The sequence below is a fragment of the Heteronotia binoei genome, chromosome 18, assembly GCF_032191835.1.
Source record: "Heteronotia binoei isolate CCM8104 ecotype False Entrance Well chromosome 18, APGP_CSIRO_Hbin_v1, whole genome shotgun sequence".
Taxonomy (NCBI): Eukaryota; Metazoa; Chordata; class Lepidosauria; order Squamata; family Gekkonidae; genus Heteronotia; species Heteronotia binoei.
In genome coordinates this window covers 18,130,890-18,151,614 of record NC_083240.1, presented here as the reverse complement: position 1 = coordinate 18,151,614, position 20,725 = coordinate 18,130,890, and the positions used below count along the sequence as shown (strand labels likewise).

Sequence of the window (20,725 nt, the reverse complement as noted above, 5' to 3'; positions counted from 1 at the left end):
TTTTTAACAAAATAGTGGGCTTTAAAAAAAATAGTATACTGGAAGGGAGATTGTGACTTAATAAAAGCAAGTGTTGATCATGTGTCACGTTCTCAAACAAACTCACCAACTAGTAGGCGGCATATCTCTCCAGAATTTTAGTGCCATGGAAAATAATCCCCACCTTTTCTCCTTGAGATAGGCGGAGGCATGCTCTCTCTTTTCACTGGTTTTGTTTTGCTTTCAGAAGACTTCAGGAGCCAGCATAAAAGGAGGGAGAGCCACAGCCCTTCTCTAGCCTTGGGAGAGGTACGGAACTACTTCTCATCATTATATCTAGCCTGAGACACCTCAGAAAGCGGAAAGATTTCCCATGCTTTCTATATGCCATATTTTTAATCCCAAGGAAGGTAGAGCGATGTACATGGTTCTCCTCATCTCTACTCTATCTTCACAACAACTTTATAAAAATAGGTTAAGAAGATATGAAGAGCCCTGCTGCATCAGAGCAGTGGTCCATCTAGTCCAGCATCCTGTCTCATGCAGTGGCCAACTAGTTCCTCTGGAGGGTCAACAACAGGGCAGAGAAGCCGAGGCCTTCCCCTGATGTTTCCTCCTGGCTCTGGGATTCAGAGGCCTTGTGCCTCTGAACATGGAGGCTCCCCTCAGTCACTACAGCTAGTAGCCACGGACAGACCTATCCTCCATGAATCTGTCTGATCCCCTTTTAAAGCTGTCTACGCCTGTGGCTGCCACACGACATCCTCTGGCAGGGAATTCCACATTTTAATCATGTGTTAGGTAAAGAAGAATTCTTGAGGGTGTGCGATTGGGCTAAGGTCATCCCATGAGTTTTTCTGGTGGAGTGGGAATTCAAACCTAGGGTTTCCCAAGTTCTAGTCCGACACTCTTACCACTATGTCACCCTGGCTCTTGCTTGTTCACTGCAACGGGGGAAAACAAACCCTTTCTCTCTGCAGGCGCACTGAACCTTTGGGGTAGGCAGAATTGCAATCATTGCTCTTTTTAGTCTGGCTCCCGGGGTCAACCAGCATTTGAGCTCCGGAAGCAAATGCTCCCATTTTACCAGTCACCGCTGAGTTCCTTCCCAGAGTTAAGAGTTTATTCTTCCTAGGAATCTGAAGACTGACATCCTCACCTGTCTTCCTGCTGCTGACGCTCCATCGATGTTTGCTGATGGATCCTCGGGGTGCACTGGCTTTGGTTTTGCCTCTTTCGGTCCCGGATGCTCAAACAAACCGAAAACATCAAGAGCAACACTCCGGCTCCAATCAGCACGTAAGCCACGGAAAACGTCTTGCTTTTCAGGATTCCTCCTCCTCCTGGCTCCGTCTTATTGCTGTTTCCCGACTGGGGCTTCCCACCTTGCCCAAGGCCTGGGAACAAGTTCCAGACCGCCATGATCACCCCCAGGACGAGCATCCCCAGCCCGATGGCTGTCAAGGCGTAGTGTGAACCGTTTGACCTGGAGTGGGCCATCGCGCGCTACGTGGATTCAGCAACAGGGGCAATTTAGAACACAGCGCCCATCGATCAGGGGGAGCGTCCAAGCTTGGCAACCATCAGGGCTCCTTCCAAATGCCGGAGTGTAACAAGAGATCTGGGGAAAGGAAAGAAGGAAGAGAAACTGAATTGATCTTGTTTAAAATAAAGGAATGTCCAAACTGACAGACCGTCCATGTCAGAATGCAATCAGTTCCAAATAATGTACTGCACAGCAACGCTTAGCGGGTCACCCACAGCGACCAAGAGCCACGTCCCCCACAATTATTTGTCTCAGCCTGTACTTAATCGATTCCCCTCTTCCCCCCCCCCCAGTGGAAACCCAAGGCAGCTTACATCCTTCTCCTTTCCTCCATTCTATCCTCACAACAACCCTGTGAGGTAGGTTAGACTGAGAGAGTGTGATTGCCCCAAAGTCACCCAGAGAGCTTCCATACCTGAGCTATTATCATTTCGTAGGGCCTGTAAGACGGAACTATTCCACTGGGTTTTTGGTTGAGGCAGTGGGTGTCCTATTCCAGCTACTATTCCATCAGTTGGCCTCCCTTGTTGTGATATCACACTTCACTCTAGTGCTATTTTATCTATTATTGCCATCATTTTATTTTTGGGCCAATAACTGTTTACTCTGTAAAACGTGCCTTTCCCGCTTGTGATGCACTTTGTCTATGGTTCGATTGTTCTTATTCTGTTCAGTTTTAATGCATTGTTTTAGCTCTAAATTGTGGGTTTTTATTGTTGTCAGTTTATGTTGTGATCCGCCTTGAGCTCGTTTATGGGAAAGGGCGGGATATAAGCCTACTAAATAAATAAATAAATAAAAATAGCACAGCTGGGGATTCCAAACTGGGTTTCTCTATTAGTCTGCATTCTTAACCACTACACCACACTGTATTTCCAGAACACGGTTCATGCATGCAAGAAAATAAGGTGGTAGAATGGGGTGCACCATTTTGGATGGCAGGGGGAGCATCACGGGGGTGTGGGGGGGGAAGCATCTTTTGGGATGCTCCCATCCATGAAAATGTTCCTGCAGAAAGAAAACTAGCACAGCCAGCCAGCAGAGCAGGGTGGAACTCTGTCCCCTGCTCTGCTAATTTTCTATTTGCATGGACTTTTAATGCAAAGGAGCACTCAAAAGCTTGCCAGCCCCAGCACTGCTGTGGTTCTTTTCCACCATACCCATGTATGAACCAGGACTCATTCTTTTAAGAGTCAGCACATGACCTTCAGTATGTTTAAACAGCCAAAGCACTCCGTTTTGCTTCCTAGACCTTAGCAGAAATGTCTATTTATATTGAGGGAGGAGAAACTGCTTTTGCTTTAAAACATCCAACAGCGGCTCAAGGATACAGCATATTTACATATTATTCCCCTCCTCTATTACTTTAGGCTTTATCTGCCCTTCTGCATTAATGTGTGGCTAAGAACTATATAAACTGAGATACTATGCGCACACACACAACCTTATTGTTATAATGATGGCAAACACAGCAATACACAAAGTAGCGTGGGGGTGGGGCTTTCCTGTCCACATTGTGGAGAAACCCAAGAAGTTACCCCCAGTGATTCATCTAGTGTGACTGCTCTCTGTCCATGGACAGGAGCCTTGCTGCAGAATAACAGCTGAGACAAAGGAGGACACAGCTGGAGACCAGGCCATTAAGCTCAGAACACTCAAGCTCTTTCTCAACAATAATGGCTTGAATTAAATACCTCATTTATCCCCTGCTTGTAAGCCCCATGGCGCAGAGTGTTAAAGCTGCAGTACTGCAGTCTTAAGCTCTGCTCATGACCTGAGTTCGATCCCCGGTGGAAACTGGGTTTTTAGGTAGCCAGCTCGAGGTTGACCCAGCCTTCCATCCTTCGGAGGTCAGTAAAATGAGTACCCAGCTTGCTGGGGGGAAAGTGTAGATGACTGGGGAAGGCAATGGCAAACCACCCCGTAAAAAGTCTGCCGTGAAAAAGTTGTGAAAGCAGCGTCACCCCAGAGTTGGAAACGACTGGTGCTTGCACAGGGGACCTTTCCTTTCCCGTAAGTCACACCTAGAGTCATAAAACTGGGCAGAATAAAGCGACAGAAATAAAAACTCTTCCTTTGGAACCAGAAGGCTATCCCAAAGAAGCAGAGGAAAAGAGACGTTATAAAAACTCTGGACACTGACAAAGAGGGTCTCTTTCATTTTGTGCAGCTCTTTGCATGCACACAAGCAGTGATGGACAAACATTTCACCTGCAGATTTCATCTTGTCCTTGAGTCCCAACCTGGAAGTCGAAGACAAAGACGAACTCCAACTTATAGCAACTTCAAGTACAACAAATCAAACATCAATTTGGAAATACCGAGAGAAATAGCTAGAAAAGGCCCGTGTTTTCACCTTTGATCTCTTGCTCACACTGAAACTTTGAGCAGAACATGTGTATTCTTTTATTCATTTATTACACGTCTTTTTTGAACTCTCTAGGTCTGACCTCTGGCAACTCACCACACCCATCTGAAGTGTGGCACCAGGCAGGGGCATCAGAGAAGGCTTGCCATTCCTGGAGAGCAATAGGTCTTAAGTGCAGGGCTTTTTTTGAGCAGGAACACACAGGAATGCAGTTCTGGCAGGCTTGACATCAGGGGTGTGGCCTAATATGCAAATGATTTCCTGCTGGGCTTTCCCTACCCAAAAAGCCCTGTGTAAAGTTGCAACAGACGTCACGTGCGCTGGGTTGCTGAAGGAGAGCAGGGAGCGCAGCAAATAGGCAGACAGGTCTGGAGTGTTGACCTATGACTCTTATCCGGCAGAAGGTATGAGAAGGAGAGTTGGATTTATAACCTGATCTTCACTCACAGTGGCTTCCAATCTCCTTTCCCTTAATCTCCCCACAACAGACACCCTGTGAGGTAGGTGGGGCTGAGAGAGCTCTGAGAGAACTGCTCTTGAGAGAACAGTTCTGAGAAAAATGGGAATGACCCAAGGTCACCCAGCTGGCTGCACATGGAGGAGTGGGGAATCAAACCAGGTTCTCCCAGATTTGAGTCCCGGGCACTTAACCACTACACCAAGCTGGAGACATGGGAAGCCTGCATTAGCCACTATGTGCCGCAAATCAAACTGAACCGAAAAAGACAGCTAGAGGGGCCAGTTTAAAAGCCTGCGAACTCTACATATCACTTTGGCAGCAGAGAATCAAGTCCATACATGGTCTGGAAGATCACAGAAGTTACTATTCTGACTACCCTCTCTTTAATTATATATGGTGAGCAACAACAAAACAGGAATTCTCATGTTGTCATCGGACAACCAACTAAATATCTACTCACAAGCCTTTCTTAAGGATACCATTTGAAGTGTTTGAATTCCTCCTATGTAAAGAGGAGCTCATGGTGTTCTCTGATGCCCCCTCCCGTCAATCATGGGAACCACCTCCCAGTGGAAACATCAAAGCCTGAGGCCTATCTGTTTCGTTGGCTCTTGGCACACAGGGGCAGGTCAACATAAGAACATAAGAGAAGCCATGTTGGATCAGGCCAATGGCCAGTCCAACACTCTGTGTCACACAGTGGTCAAAAAAATATTTATACGCACACACAAACATATACACACTGTGGCTAATAGCCACTGATGGACCTGTGCTCCATATTTTTATCTAACCCCCTCTTGAAGCTGTCTATGCTTGTGGCTGCCACCACCTCCTGTGGCAGTGAATTCCACATGTTAATCACCCTTTGGGTGAAGAAGTACTTCCTTTTATCCGTTTTAACCCGACTGCTCAGCAATTTCATTGAATGCCCACGAGTTCTTGTATTGTGAGAAAGGGAGAAAAGTACTTCTTTCTCTACTTTCTCCATCCCATGCATTATCTTGTAAACCTCTATCATGTCACCCCGCAGTCAACGTTTCTCCAAGCTAAAGAGCCCCAAGCGTTATAACCTTTCTTCATAGGGAAAGTGTTCCAGACCTTTAATCATTCTAGTTGCCCTCTTCTGCACTTTTACCAAAGCTATAATATCCTTTTTGAGGTGCGATGACCAGAATTGCACACAGTATTCCAAATGAGACCGCACTGTCGATTTATACAGGGACATTATGATATTGGCTGATTTGGTTTCAATTCCCTTCCTAATAATTCCCAGCATGGCATTGGCCTTTTTTATTGCAATCGCACACTGTCTTGACATTTTCAGTGAGTTATCTACCACGACCCCAAGATCTCTCTCTTGGTCAGTCTCTGCCAGTTCACACCCCATCAACTTGTATTTGTAGCTGGGATTCTTGGCCCCAATGCGCATTACTTTGCACTTGGCCACACTGAACCTCATCTGCCACATTGACGCCCACTCACCCAGCCTCAACAGATCCCTTTGGAGTGTCTCACAATCCTCTCTGGTTCTCACCACCCTGAACAATTTAGTGTCATCTGCAAACTTGGCCACTTCACTGCTCACTCCCAACTCCAAATCATTTATGAACAAGTTAAAGAGCATGGGACCCAGTACCGAGCCCTGCGGCACCCCACTGCTTACCGTCCTCCACTGCGAAGACTGCCCATTTATACTCACTCTCTGTTTCCTATCAATTAGCCAGTTTTTGATCCACAAGAGGACCTGTCCTTTTACTCCATGACTCTCGAGCTTTCTAAGGAGCCTTTGATGAGGAACTTTATCAAAAGCTTTCTGGAAGCCAAGGTAAACAACATCTATTGGGTCTCCTTTGTCCACATGTTTGTTCACCCCTCAAAGAACTGTAACAGGTTAGTGAGGCAAGATTTTCCCTTACAGAACCCATGCTGAGTCTTCCTCAATAACCCGTGTTCATTCTTTCCTTGATAATGGTTTCTCCCAACTTTCCCAGTATTGAAGTCAGACTGACTGGCCTGTAATTTCCCGGATGTCCTCTGGAACCCTTTTTAAAGACGGGGGTGGCATTTGCTACCTTCCAGTCCTCAGGAACGGAGGCAGATTTCAATGAAAGATCACAGATTTTTGTCAGAAGATCCACAAGTTCAACTTTGAGTTCTTTCAGAATTCTTAGATGTATACCATCCGGACCTGGTGACTTATTAGTTTTTAATTCGTCTATCAGTTGTAGGACCTCCTCTCTCGTCACCTCAATCTGACTCAGGTCTTTCAACACCCCTTCCAAAATTAGTGGTTCTGGAGCGGGCAAACACTTCTCATCTTCCACAGGGAAGATGGAGGCAAAAAATGCATGCAGCTTCTCAGCCATTTCCCTATCCTCCTTCAGTAATCCTTTTACCCCTTGGTCATCCAAGGGCCCCACTGCCTTCCTGGCTGGTTTCCTGCTTCTAATATATTTGAAGAAAGTTTTATTGTTGGTCTTTATGTTTTTTGCAATATGCTCCTCATAGTCCCTTTTTGGCTGCCTGATCACAGACCTGCATTTGATTTGCCACAGCCTGTGTTCCCTTTTATTAATCTCATTTGGACTAGCTTTCCACCACTTAAAGGAGTCCTTCTTACCTTTTACAGCTTCCATTACTTTGTTTGTTAACCATGCAGGCCTTTTCTTATACCTGTTTGTGCCTTTTCTAACTTGTGGTATATATTTTATCTGAGCTTCTAAGGTTGCAGTTTTAAATAGCCTCCAAGCTTCCCCAAGGGTTTTGACTGTATTTACCTTTCCTTTCAGTTGCCAAGAGCCAAACCCAAACAGGTTCCCCACCCCCCAAAGGTGTGTGTGCGTGTTCTTCCGCTCTTTCATTTTTATCTTGCCCTTCTCATAAGCAACTCAGGGGAAGCATACTTGGCGGGGCTATGGCTCCAGGGAAGAGCCTCTGCTTTATATGCAAATGGTCTCAGGTTCAATCCCAGGCAGGGGTGGCCAAACTGTGGCTCAGGAGCCACATGTGGCACTTCCACACATATTGTGTGGTGGCTCTCAAAGCCCCCCAACCCCACCCTGTCGGCAAGCTCAGAGAAGGCATTTGTCTCTTTAAATCACCTCGCCAAGCCACTGGCCAGCAGCTTGGAGAATGCATTTAAAGCTAAAGTTTTTTTCTTTCCACCTCCATCTATTTTCCTTCCTTCCTGTTCTCAAACATCTGATGTTCATGTCTTGCGGCTCTCAGACATTTATGCTGTGCAGCTCTTATGTCAATAAAGGTTGGCCACCCCAGTCCCAGGTATTTCCAGTTACAAGAACTAGGTTGTAGATGATCTGGAAGACTTCTACGTTTCAACCTGGAGAGCCGCTGCCAGTCTGAGTAGACAATACTGACCTTGACAGACCAAGGTTCTGATTCAGTGTAAGGTTGATTCTGTTCCCTCCCTCCTCCATTTTATTCTCACAATCCTATGCAGGTAGGTTTGGTTGAGAGAGAGAGAGACTCCCCAAAGTCACCTAGTTAGTGAGCTAGAACTTCGGGGCAGGCCTAAAAAGAGAGCTCTTTTCCAAGGGTAAGACGGCAGCCACTGCTCATTGCTCCAGCTACCACAGGGCTGGTTCCTCCTCAGCCACAATTACGTGCCTACTAATTAACTAGCCAAGGTAAATAAACTATAGTTAAACAGCCAGCACTACTTACTCCTCCTGGAATAGCCATTAAACCTACTGTTTTAATAAAAGGTGAGGGGAAGAGAGAAACACCGGCACACGTGAGAATAACAACGTTTTAAGGTGCCACAAAGGGGACGGCAGGTACTCAGAGGGATGGATCTTTGTTTTGTTTCTCTTTGCAAATAGTTTATTTTTTATTTTTTTTAAAAAAAAGAAAGCCCCCAAGCAATTTTGAAAAAAACAGTGCTAAACACACACAGGCAACGGCAAAACTCTCTAAGGAAAGAACGCAAGTCTTAAAAACCAAGCATTAAAATGCAAAAACGCAAGCACGTGAAATGCAATACATATATCCGGATGCCTTAACCACTCAAACGAGTTGCCGTCCATCATCCCACATTCTCTGTCCTTGTTTTCACTGGACAGACCAGGTTGACTCAAGGGATGATTGATGTCAATGGCGCAAAAGAAGCCGCTGAACTAATCCAGCTCCCTGAACGTGATCTACCAGGTAATCACAGTAAACAACTTAGCATTAACCAGAACATGAAGCCTGAGTGTTTCAATTAGTCACCAAGGTTACAAGAGATCCAACTGTTCTGCTGGCCTTGAAGCAGTACGCAGGCTTGCATCAATATCCTTGTTTTGCTGGGAGGGGCCCTGGGCTCCATGGAAGAGTATCTGCTTCCCAGAGGGAAGATCCCAGGTTCCCGCCTCAGTTTCTCCAGGTAATAGGATCAGGAACTGCTTCCAGTCAGGGAAAACAAAGCCGACCTCAACAGTTCTGTGGTCTGACTCAGTAAGACACATTCATACGTAATTCAGGGTGCTTTTTTGTAGCAGGAACTCCTTTGCATTTTAGGCCACACCCCCTGATGTAGCCAATCCTCCTGGAGCTTACAGTAGGCCCTGTACTAAGAGCCCTGGAAGCTCTTGGAGTATTGGCTACATCAGGGGTGTGCGGCTGAATATGCAAAGGAGTCCCTGCTACAAAAAAGCCCTACATATGTTCACATGGTTTTAGTAAAACCTGATGCCTGCATGCCTTCTTGCATTTTTTTTTTTGAAAAACTGTCACACAAAAAGAATCCCAATGCAATCATATATCCAAAACCCAACACAACTGCTTTTTTGTGGGGTGTGGAAGCATTAACAACAGGCATATGAGCATCGCCAATGTTAAGGGATAGGCCAGACGCTAACTCGATCTGTTCATCTAAGAAGCTAAGCAGGGTTGGCCCTAGCTAGTATTTGGATGGGAGACCACCAAGGAAGTCCAGGGTCGCTACAGAGGCAGGCAATGCAATCATGTATTTCTGCTTGTTTCTTGTTATGAAAACCCTAACAGGGTCACCATAAGTCAACTGCGAAAAAAACGTTGAGAAGGAAGAAAAGGATTGAAAGCTGGGGAAACGGCAGGCACAGAGCTCTGTACAAAATTCAAGGTGGAGAAGGACACATCATTGTCAACGCATCAGATCCACTTTGGAAACAAAGCCTTCTCAGAGCTCTAAACTTCAGGGAGAAACGCAGGGAAGGAGAATTTGAGAAGCTGCCCTGATTGCAACCCCGTGAAGGGGTGCAAATTCAGGCTTTTGTGCAGCGAATGCACCCTTGTTGGTACTGCCGAATGAACCCAGCTTGACTTCTTATCTTGAAACAAATTCAAAAACTGAATCACCAGTGACTGTGTTTCTGATGCAGCCAGTCATTTATTCCCCAAGATGCCAAGCCATTATATAGGTGTCTCGCCCGTCAGCTTATTAGTCAAGGGTCTAAGTATTGGGGAGGCTAGAGTTCAAATCCCGTCCCAGCTCTGAAGCTTACCCAGGTGATCTTGGGCTAGTCATCTCAGCCCAGCCTCCCTCAAAGAGTCATTGCAAAAGGACAAAAACAGGCAAGGGGAGAAACATGTATGCTACACTGAGCTCCCCAGAGAAAAAATGGTGGTGGGGGGGATTAAAACGAAGACAGTTTCTCCTTTTCATCCTCTGCTCCTGCAAAGGGACTGAAAGCATTGATTCTCAGACCTAAGTTATGAATGTCCAGCTTAGCATGTAGTTGGATCAGAACAGCTGGGTAGAAACAAACGTGTGGTGCAACTGGGGTCCCTGTGAATAGACCCATGCTATATTCAAGCATGGCGTAGTCATGGGAGGAAGAGGTGGAGAAGAGGCAGCAGCCACACGGGCTCTGTGTGACGCGGCAGAATTCACAAAAGGAGCAGGGCCAGCCACTTTCCCGCTTGTTACGATTGCAAAAGATAAGACGGCTTTTGCTGCAACAGAAGCCCAAGTTACTGTCGGTTTGCCCAATCGATGACTAACCCCGTTTAATTAGGGCCAAGGATGACACGGCCCAGCAGCACTGAAGAACTCTCTGCCCATATCAGGAGTAGCAAGTCGACTCCCTGCACTTTGGCCCTCTACTTTCATTGAGATTAGCACTTCCATTAGGTTTTGGGGACTCATGGTAGATTGGTTGTGTGTTTACTATATTTGTGACATATTTATGTCCTCAATTGTAAATGATTTGTGTAGTACATTATAATTTAGTAATTTTTGGTCACTATAACCTTAAAGTTGTGTGCATTTTTTTCACATCAGGATCCTGGCAACTCCTTTCTTGTCCCCCTGGTTTACTCTGAGTCGAAGTAGAGAGCTAGTTTGGTGTAGTGGTTATGTGTGTTTACTCTTATCTGGGAGAACCGGATTTGATTCCCCACTCCTCCACTTGCACCTGTTGGAATGGCCTTGGGTCTGCCATAGCTCTGGCAGAGCTGTCCTCGAAAGGGCAGCTTCTGGGAGAGCTCTCTCAGCCCCATCCACCTCACAAGGTGTCTGTTGTGAGGGAAGGAGATAAAGGAGACTATAAGCCGCTCTGAGACTCTGATTCAGAGACAAGGGCTAGGTATAAATCTTTTTTCTTCTTCCACTTCCTTCTCCTCCTCCTATTGTGCTTCAATGGAAAAAGCACTTGGCTTCTCTTATGTTCTTAAGTATCACTGAAGAGGAGGAGTCCAAAACAGATACAATGTTGGCGATGCATGTTTTAAAGCAAAACTGCAGCTGTGCATGCAATTGAGGGACATGCAAGGAGGGTAGAGGGGGTTTAACCCAACCTTGTATAGTTTTGCCTATCAAATCCACTCTCCCTACACTGCTGTTTGCCCTGAGAGGGAAGAAAAAAGACTGGCAATTGTCCATCCAGGGTTATTAGCAGCATAAGCACGGTAGATCTGATAAGTGATAGGAGCACAGATCCCAACTGAAACTGCATGCAGCGTAAGGAAAGAAAAAGAAGGAGCCATAGACAATTGTTTTCACCATCTTAAGAATGAGCACAATATTTAGTGACCAACTAGGAACTAGGAAATTCAGATTCAAATCCCCACTCTACAGAATAGACTCATGACTTACAGCTCGATAGAAATCTGTCAGGAAAGCCGTGCAGCTATGCAGATGAAGGGGTGGGGCTATGCAGATAGTGTCCGTTTGGTTTGCCATGACTCCTACAGCACAAAACTAGGATGAATCTTGGGACAAAACCTCTAGAAATGCCCCAGGGCCTATTCACAGAGTAGGTGAATTCATCCTGCCTCCCCCCTGCAAGGGCCCCCAATCAATTAATGAGCTTGGAACCAGTTTTAATTGTGTAGGAAGTCGATCAAGAACACACTCCTTCCATCTCCTGGTCATTTATGAGATGCTGCTACAAATCCCATTGTACACCCAGAAAACAAAGGGCTAAGGGAGAAACGGCACGTTCAAAGCTGCACAGTCAATTCAGGGCCGTAACCAGCCATTTTTCTAAGCCAACAGTAGGCTCTGCATCCAACTGTCACCGGGAGTCGGTAACATACAAATTCAAAACCAACAAGTCCAGAGATTTTGATGCCTAGACAGAGGTTATACTAAAACTAACCCTGTGAGCAGCTGTGCACCTTTCAGAACTCTGCTGCTAAAATTCCAAATTTTCACTGCTCAGGGGGACTGCTCTTGTCCAGAAGCTGCTCTTGTGCAAAACCAACCAACCAAAACACAACACCACCACACACGCACAAACACACACAGGCTTCTATTGAAGGATGAAGAACAGCTGGCTAGCGCCACACGTCTCACATTCGACTCCTCCTCCACTAACAGTATTCAACCGCTGAATTCTGTTACATTGCTCATCGAAAGAAAGCCCAAAAGGAGCTGAAACCGAACCGCTCTGCCTGGCCAGCTGCCCTCACTAGGCTTCTGAACAAGTGAGGCTCTAGTTTCCCATTCAGCATCCTGAAAACGTGCCCGATTATCTCGTACCGAACATATTTGCAAGTTCTATTATTTTAGCCACAGCCAGTATATTTTATTTATTGAAAATGTTTACATCTCCCTTTATTTCCTCAGACTCAAGGCGGCTAACATGGCAATATTTTGGACACGGTTTCAAGCAGTGCTGGGTGCTCCCGCCCCCCCTACCTCATTTGTGGTTTTGCCATCAAGTCACAGCTGACTTAAAGTGAGTCCTTGGGGTCTTCAAGGCAAGAGACATCCAGAGGTGGTTTTGTCATTGCCTGCCTCCACACCATGACCCTGGCATTCCTGGTGCGATCACATCCAAATACTACTCAGGGTCAATCCTGCTTAGCTTCCAAGATCGGGCTAGCTTGGGCTATCAAGGTTAGGATTGTAAATAACTCTACGGAAGTAAATGACTCCAGCTCTCCCAGTCACTGACAGCACCTCCAACTAAACAGAATAAAAAATAACAAAAGACAGTTCCTAGCTTCAAAGCAATGGCGTCTGCCTGCACGAGTGCGAATCTTGAAACACACCCAAATAAAAGTGCAGGGTGGGGGAAAAAAAGGCTTGTTCCATACTCTGGGCACTCTGCCTCGCTATTAAGCTAACCGACTTAAAGGCTTTCAAATTTCACACTCGAATACCACCCCAGCAACGTTCACCCAACTCAGCTAATGGATGTCATTTTTCCTCCTCTGTCTGATTGATGAGGAACGGGCCGGGATGTACTTCCCTTGCTTTTAAGTGAGCTAAGTGGCAGTTCATAGGTTAATTACTCCCGATGAAGATGAAGTCGTTTCTCCTAAAGCAGGAGTTGGGATTTTGTGTGGCATCAGTAACGACCAGTCTCCTCTTGTCTGACAATACTGAGAGTCTAGCAGAAAGAGCCCAGCAGATGTTCCAGTGGTGGGAGGCAAGGCACCATGGTACAGCCTGTTGTTTTGACATCTCAGAAGCCAAGCAGGGTAAGTACTTGTAAAGGAGACCACCAAGGAAGACTCTGCAGGGGAAGGCAATAGCAAACCGCCTCTGCTTCTCACTTGCCTTGAAAGTTCCTTGCCAGGACTGCCCATAAATTCAGTTGCGTCTTGACGATATTTCACACCTGATGTTGAGACTGATGCTGCCTGGAGGAGAGATCCTAGCCAATCAGGGTTGGAACAGGTGTGTGCAGCCAACATGGGTGGGGGTGCAGATGTCAGATCTCCTTGATGAAGGGTGGCCAAACTTGCTTAATGTAAGAGCCACACAGAATAAATTTCAGATGTTTTGAGAGCCACAAGACAAGAACGTCAGATGTTTGGGAGAGGAAGGAAAATAGATGGGGGAGAGAGGTGGAAAGAAAGCAACTTTAAATTTTAATGCATTCTCCAAGCAGCTTGGAGAAGTGATTTAAAGAAACAAATGGCTTTCCCAAGCCGGCCAATGGAGTGGTGGGGCTTTGAGAGCCACACAATATGTGTGAAAGAGCCACACGTGGCTCCCAAGCCACCGTTTAGCCACTCCTGTCCTAGATCCTAATCCAACCCTCTAACTACTTTACTACACTGGCTCCCAGGTAGCATTTTGATTGGGAGGGTGTAGCCAGACACTGGAAGGCTAGGGTAGAGCTGGTTAACCTGCGGAGGAATCTCAAGCCAGGATACACCCCAGGAACTTGGGACCAAGGCCAGAAGACAGCTGTTGCCCTGGTAGGAGGCAGTTAGTCGGTGAAGGCCTTGCTCAAGAAGAGTAGCCTTGATAGGCTGGTTGTTGAACAGGATGGTCCCACCTAGGGTTGCCAGGCTCCAGGTGGCGACTGGAGATCTCCTGGAATCACAACTGATCTGCAGACTACAAATATCAGTTCCCTGGAAATAATGGCTGCTTTAGGATTGAGGACATTATACCCTGCCGAGGTCTCTTCTCTCTCCAAACTCTGGCCACCCCAGGCTCCATCCTGAAATCTCCAGGAATTCCCAACCCAGAGCTGGCAACCCACTCTCCACTTCACTCCCAATGTCTGGGCTTGGATTTGCTAGATTCTACCCTGAAGAATGATGCCGGGAAGAAAAAAAAAACCCAAGGGGAGACCCAAAAAACAAGAACTGCAAATTAAGAATAAAGATACATTTTTGTTCCCTCAATGCTTCTGTGCCTCTGTCTGCAAAGCTGGCCAGTTCAGCCCAGCACCTCAGGAGTTGGTCATACACTCCTAGAACTGGCACAAGAGAATGGATTCCGGAGAATTCATTCTGGACATACAGCCTGAGTGGTATTTCCTTTGCACCCAACTTAAATACTGTTGAGCGCATCCATTTGGCAGGGTGGAGGAGGGAGACATGGATATTTCACAGTGTTTTGCTCAGGGTTCATTTTGTAGAAAAAGAGATGCCAGAACTCATTAGCACAACTCATTTGCACATGCCGCACCCCCCTGACATCACCGGAAGGTGTACTAAATTATATCAGCTCAGCATCTACCTTAAAATGCTTCTTGAATTATAACTGTCATAATAAAACCTGACTGCCATCATACTTTTTAAAGTACTTTTGCCTCTGTGGCCACATGTGATGAAGATTTCCATCTGTCTGCTTCATATGTTTTGGTTATTTTCCCATTTTTGTGGGGAAAAATATTAGAACGTTTGTCAAATCTTAAGAGTTCAGCAAAATTCTCACAGGGGGTTTGAACAATAGAGCCCAGAAGCAAGTATTTTTTTTAATGTGGGGGGGGGGGAAGTAAGAGCACAATAAAATTTAGACGTTCCAGACCTCTGCTCTTGTGAGCTCCTGCCCAAAATGAGACCTGATTTTGTTCACTTCTTTTCCAAGGGCCAGACACACGGGACAGAAATTTCCCAATCCACATGAACTGCTGCTGTGTCTGATAACACAAGCTCTGACTCACAAACGCTTATGCCGGAAAGGACTTTGTTAGTAGTTAAAGCCCAACTGGATTCCTGCTTCATTTTGCAGCTTCAAACGAACAGGCCTACCCCTTTGAAACATCGAACATACAAAGATGTGGTAGAGACCACAGGAAACAGACCGGTATGTCCCAGACGGAGAGCAAAACTCCCATCTCCTCATTATTCCAAAGCACATTTGGGCTGTGATCACACACACTAAATAATACACTTTCAATCCACTTTCAGCACACTCTCCAACTGGATTTTACTGTGTGAAATGGCAAAATCCAGTTGGAAAGTGGATTGGAAGTGGAGTGAAAGTGAATTATTCGGAGTTGCATTCTTGACCAAGGAAAGCTTCGGGCTGCAAACTTTACAGAGGAAGCAGAGCACATTTCTCAAAGCCTAAAGCACAGGGTTGGAAAGCTCAACTTTCTCCATTTGTGGTCAGTGAGGCATAAATTCCTCCCACGCTGCACTGGCAGGCAATTCCAAGGATTCGCTCTGCCCTCCAGAAGCTAGCAGCTTGCTCCACTTTTTCAAAACCAGGTCTGCATCATTTCACTGACCTGTTCCTTCAATGACACGGACGGGGGCTTTCATCTCATCCCTTTCAAAGAAGGTCGGTTAACCAGCTGCAGATTTCTTGTAATTGATTAAGTTAAACCACCTCCCCTGTACACATTGCCAAATCCAAATAAGTGAATAAATTGCTTCCAAGTGAACCAAGACTGGAAGCAATTCTACGAGTACCTGCCCGGAAGCAACGCCCCTGCTGCCATCTGTCAGAGCTTTCTAGTTCAAAGGTCGTTTGTGCAGAACTGGGTCAAAAAGCAACTGCTCCTTGCAAGATGGGAATACTGATCTTTCCTTTGTCAAGTTTTGGAAGATGGTCTGTAACAACAGTACACTGGCAGCTTAATTTTTTTTTAAGCAAGTGATATCGGAGAAGGAAATTCCTTACTTACTCTCCCCATCTGCTCATAAGCTCCTATCACTGCTAAGTCTTCCTTCCACCACCCTTCATTGGGGCCATCACTTCTGAGGCTATGCGTCAAACCTATAACAGCAGCCTCACTCTGGCCAGAGATTTTTATTTTTTAAAAAACAACTATACATACACAGACATTGAGGACAAATGTCCAAGGTTTATTTTTACTGCCCCCTTTACTCCCGTCCCCATTTTTAAAAACAATTTTAGCTTTTCCTCACAAATCCGGCGGTCCCCTTAGGTTGCCATCAAGTGACAGCTGTCCTAGGATGAACCCATAGGGTTTACAAGGACCATTTTATTTATTTATTTGAGCAGGAACACAGTTCTGGCTGGCTTGGTGTCAGGGGGTGCGGCCTATATGCAAATGAATTCCTGCTGGGCTTTCTCTACAAAAAAAGCTTTGCGTAAAACGATGGTGACATCAGGGGGTGTGGCCTAATAGGCAAATGAGTTCCTGCTGAACTTTTTCTACCAAAAAAGCCTTGGGGTTTACAAGGCAAGAGATGTTCAGAGGTAGGTGGTTTGCCATTGCATGCCTTTGTGTAGCAGCCATGGTGGTCCTCAGTGGTCTCCCACCCAAATATGAACCAGAGCCAACTTAGCTTAGTTTCTGAGGCCAGAGATTAGGCAAACCTGGGCCATCCAGGGCAAGCCCCTGGCGCCTGCCCCCCCCCCCAGGTTTGCAGAACCCCAACTGAGTCCAGGCTGGCCCCACTGTGTAAATATAGCTCTCTGCAAAGGGACTGGCCCTTTGCAAAGATGCTCAGTAGAAAGACATCTGAAAAGAAAAGGAAGGAGCAAAGAAAGAAAAGCAAGAGAAAAGGGGAAGTTGCATCATGACCTGCTGAAAGAAAAACTGAAAAGGTCAGAACGCAGCCAGGAAAACAAGTGTGTCTTCCAGACTGGCTTCTAGCCAAAGAAGACTCACTCACCACAGTCCACGGATTCCAAACTCAGGAATGCCTGGAATGGGATATGTGGAATGGGAGAGGTTGTCAAACGTGATGTACAAAAGACACGCCTAAAAGGAAATTCACCAGGGCTTGTTCTAGCATTAGCAGTTTTGAGCCAGGTTCAAAACAGGAACATCAGGATCCCACACACTGTTGTCACAATACCGGACTATGTTCTGAGAGACCCAGGTTCCAATTCCCATCTTATGCCTTGGAAGCTCGTTGGCTGACCCTGAGCCAGTCACACACTCTCAGCCTTGTAAGGTTGTTGTGAGGACAAAATGAAGAAGAGGAGAACTAGATAAGCCACTTGAGTGGGGAGAAAGGTGGGGTACAAGCGTAGTAAATACATGAATATTTAACTGTGTGTTTCCTTTACTTTACCAGGAAACCTAGAGGCAATCTACTTTGTGCAGAAAATAAACGCTGCTGGAGACATTAAAGAACAGCTGCATTCATTTAAGTGCTACATTCTCCCCACGCTTCTGCATAGAATCATAGAGTTGGAAGGGACCTCTAGGGCCATCTAGTCCAACCCCTGCACAATGCAGGAAACTCACAAACACCTCCCCCTAAATTCACAGGATCTTCATCGCTGTCAGATAGCCATCTAGCCTCTGTTTAAAAACCTCCAAGGAGAGCCCACCACCTCCCGAGGAAGCCTGTTCCACTGAGGAATCGCTCTAACGGTCAGGAAGTTCTTCCTAACGTTGAGCCGGAAACTCTTTTAATTTAATTTCAACCCACTGGTTCTGGTTCCACCTTCCGGGGCCACAGAAAACAATTCCACACCATCCTCTATAATATGACAGCCCTTCAAGTACTTGAAGATGGTGATCATATCACCTCTCAGCCGCCTCCTCTCCAGGCTAAACGTCCCCAGCTCCTTCAACCTTTCCTCATAGGACTTGGTCTCCTCTGGACCCGTTCCAGCTTGTCTATATCCTTCTTAAAATGTGGTGCCCAAAACTGAACACAGTACTCCAGGTGAGGTCTTACCAGAGCAGAGTAAAGTGATACCATCACATCACGTGATCTGGACACTATGCTTCTGTTATTACAGCCCAAAATTGCATTTGCCTTTTTAGCCGCTGCATCACACTGTATCCCTTTTGCATGGACATAATTTAGCATTGTAGAATGTACCTTCGATCGGATCCCCTCCTCCTTCCTTGACATCCATGCTGTAATTCATTCCCTGTCCGTCCTACGAGCTCCGGCTTGCCGAGAGATCCAAACATACAGACACACCAACAATTCCCACCACTCCCAATCTCAGCAGAGCCGGGCATTACAATCTCAAGACAGTTTCTAAGCAAGGCTCTAGCGTAAGAAGCTTTGAAGTGCTCAATTTTTATGGGACCACAAACCCCAGTGCTTTGGGGATATTTACAGCTTTTAAAAACCACATTTATTTGCCTCTTCTCCAAGGAACTCAGGGTGGTTCTCCCTTTTCCCACTTTATATTTATTTGAATCGGGGGTCTCCAGTACGATGTCCCTAGGTGCCACAGTGCCCACTGACAACTTTCCCGGTGCCTGCCAAGTATTTTTAGTAGGGTTGCCGGGTCAAACTCAAGTAATATCTGGGGACTTTATAGGTGGAGCCAGGAGCAAGGGTGTGACAAGCATGACTGAACTCAGAAGGGAGTTCTGGCCATCACATTTAAAGGGACTGCACACTTTTAAAATGCCTTCCTTCCATTTGGAAATAGCGAAGGGGGGCACCTTCTTTGAGGACTCATAGAATTGATCCCCCTTGCCCAATATTTTTGAAACTTGGGAGGTGTTTTTAGAAGAGGCGCTGGATCTTATGCTGAAAGTTTGGTGCCTCTACATCCAAAAACAGCACCCCCCACCAGATACCCATGGATCAATTCTCCATTATACCCTACGGAAATCAGTCTCCATAGAGCATAATGGAGTTTCCAGCAGACATTTCCCTCCCCTCGCTTTCTGATAACTCTGAAGTGGGGAGAGGGCCTCCAAACTGGGGGATCACCTGCTCCCAACTGGATATTGGCAGCCCTAGTTTTTAGAAAGTGGGTGGAGCCAGGTAGTGCTTTTGCCTAGCATGGCTTATGATTGGCTGTGCAAAGCTTTTTAAAAATTGCTTTGGGCCCTGCCCTGGATAGCCCAGGGAAGCCCAATCTCATCAGATCTTGGCAGCTTAGCAGGGCCAACCCCGGCAAGCACTGGGATGGGAGACCTCCTTGGAATACCAGAGTTGAAAAGCTGGGGCAGGCTTTATTCAGCCACCTCTCAGAATATCCTCCAGACTCCCAGTAGGGGTTCGTCACAATAGGTTGCGATAACTTCCAGGTGCACGCACAAAAATAAACACAAGTATACTCCCCCCAAATTGCTTCGGGACCAGCTGCAGCCCCTGCACAAGAGCTGAAGGTGAGCTGCGGAGAAGCAATAACAGTCTTTAATTAGGGACCCCTGATTTAGATAGTATGTATGCCGCCTCTCCAAAACCTGCTCCAGGCAGCTCACAACTAGAACATTCAATCCATACCAGAAAGTCAATAAGCACAAGTCAATCCATTTTTAAATAGGCCAGTAAAAAACACAGCAGGGCATCAAAGCAGTGTAAAATAAACAAAGCTGCCTAAAAAGGTACGGATAAAAACACACCTCAGGCTCAGAGCAAGACCACGAAACAGCTGAAAAAAGATGGATCCTGTAGTTAAAACCCGGTGGGCTGGCTGGGTTCATCTACCGTAGGATAACAAATACAGAAGTCCAGTGGCACTTTTAAGACAAACGGCATTTATTCCAGTATGAGTTTTTGTGAGTCAGAGCTTACTTCCTCAGATACAATGGGAATTTTTTTTTAAAGTTATCTTCTCTCACTGTGACACAGAAAATGACATAAGGGGAGGGAGAAAGAGGAAGAAACTGAACACAGAGAGCCCCGGTATCATAACTCAGACGCGATTCTCTATGGCCTGGAATCGGAACACTTGAGTAGTTATAATGAAAAGGTCAGAAGTTGTAGCTTTTGTGGGGGTGACTCCTTGACTTTAGAATGTCCTCCTCCTTCAGATTTTCCAGGCCAAAACATTTCTCTTTACCCCAAGGAGTCACCCCCACAAAACTCCTCTTTTTATGCTCCTTGAGTGGAACTGTCCCTATTATCAGGGCTTTTTTGTAGTATGAACTCCTTTGCACGTTATGCCACACACCCCTGATATAGCCTTACAGAGCTCTTAGTACAGAGCCTACTGTAAGCTCCAGGAGAAGATGATGATGATGATATTGGATTTATATCCTGCCCTCCACTCCGAAGAGTCTCAGAGCGGCTCACAATCTCCTTTACCATCCTCCCCCACAACAGACATCCTGTGAGGTGGGTGGGGCTGGAGTGAGCTCTCACAGCAGCTGCCCTTTCAAGGACAACCTCTGCCAGGGCTATGGCTGACTCAAGGCCATGCTAGCAGGTGCAAGTGGAGGAGTGGGGAATCAAACCCGGTTCTCCCAGATAAGAGTCCGCTCACTTAACCACTACACCAAACTGGCTCTCCAGGAGGATTGGCTACATCAAGGGTGTGTGGCCTAATATGCAAAGGAGTCCCTGTTACAAA

The 20,725-nt window shown here is 46.3% G+C and overlaps 1 protein-coding gene across 2 annotated transcripts in view; it reads right to left on the bottom strand.

Annotated features, from left to right (window-relative positions):
- TMEM51 (transmembrane protein 51) overlaps nt 1-20,725 on the bottom strand; it is a 42,844-nt gene that overhangs the window by 2,488 nt on the left and 19,631 nt on the right. Inside the window, exon 2 of one of the 2 annotated variants that reach the window (XM_060259072.1) lies at nt 1,139-1,600. In XM_060259072.1, coding sequence (XP_060115055.1) covers nt 1,139-1,479 — 341 coding nt within the window. In that variant the 5' untranslated portion in view covers nt 1,480-1,600. Of the gene's footprint in view, nt 1-1,138; nt 1,616-20,725 lie in introns of those variants that run through there. The other variant, XM_060259073.1, reaches the window with a different exon arrangement.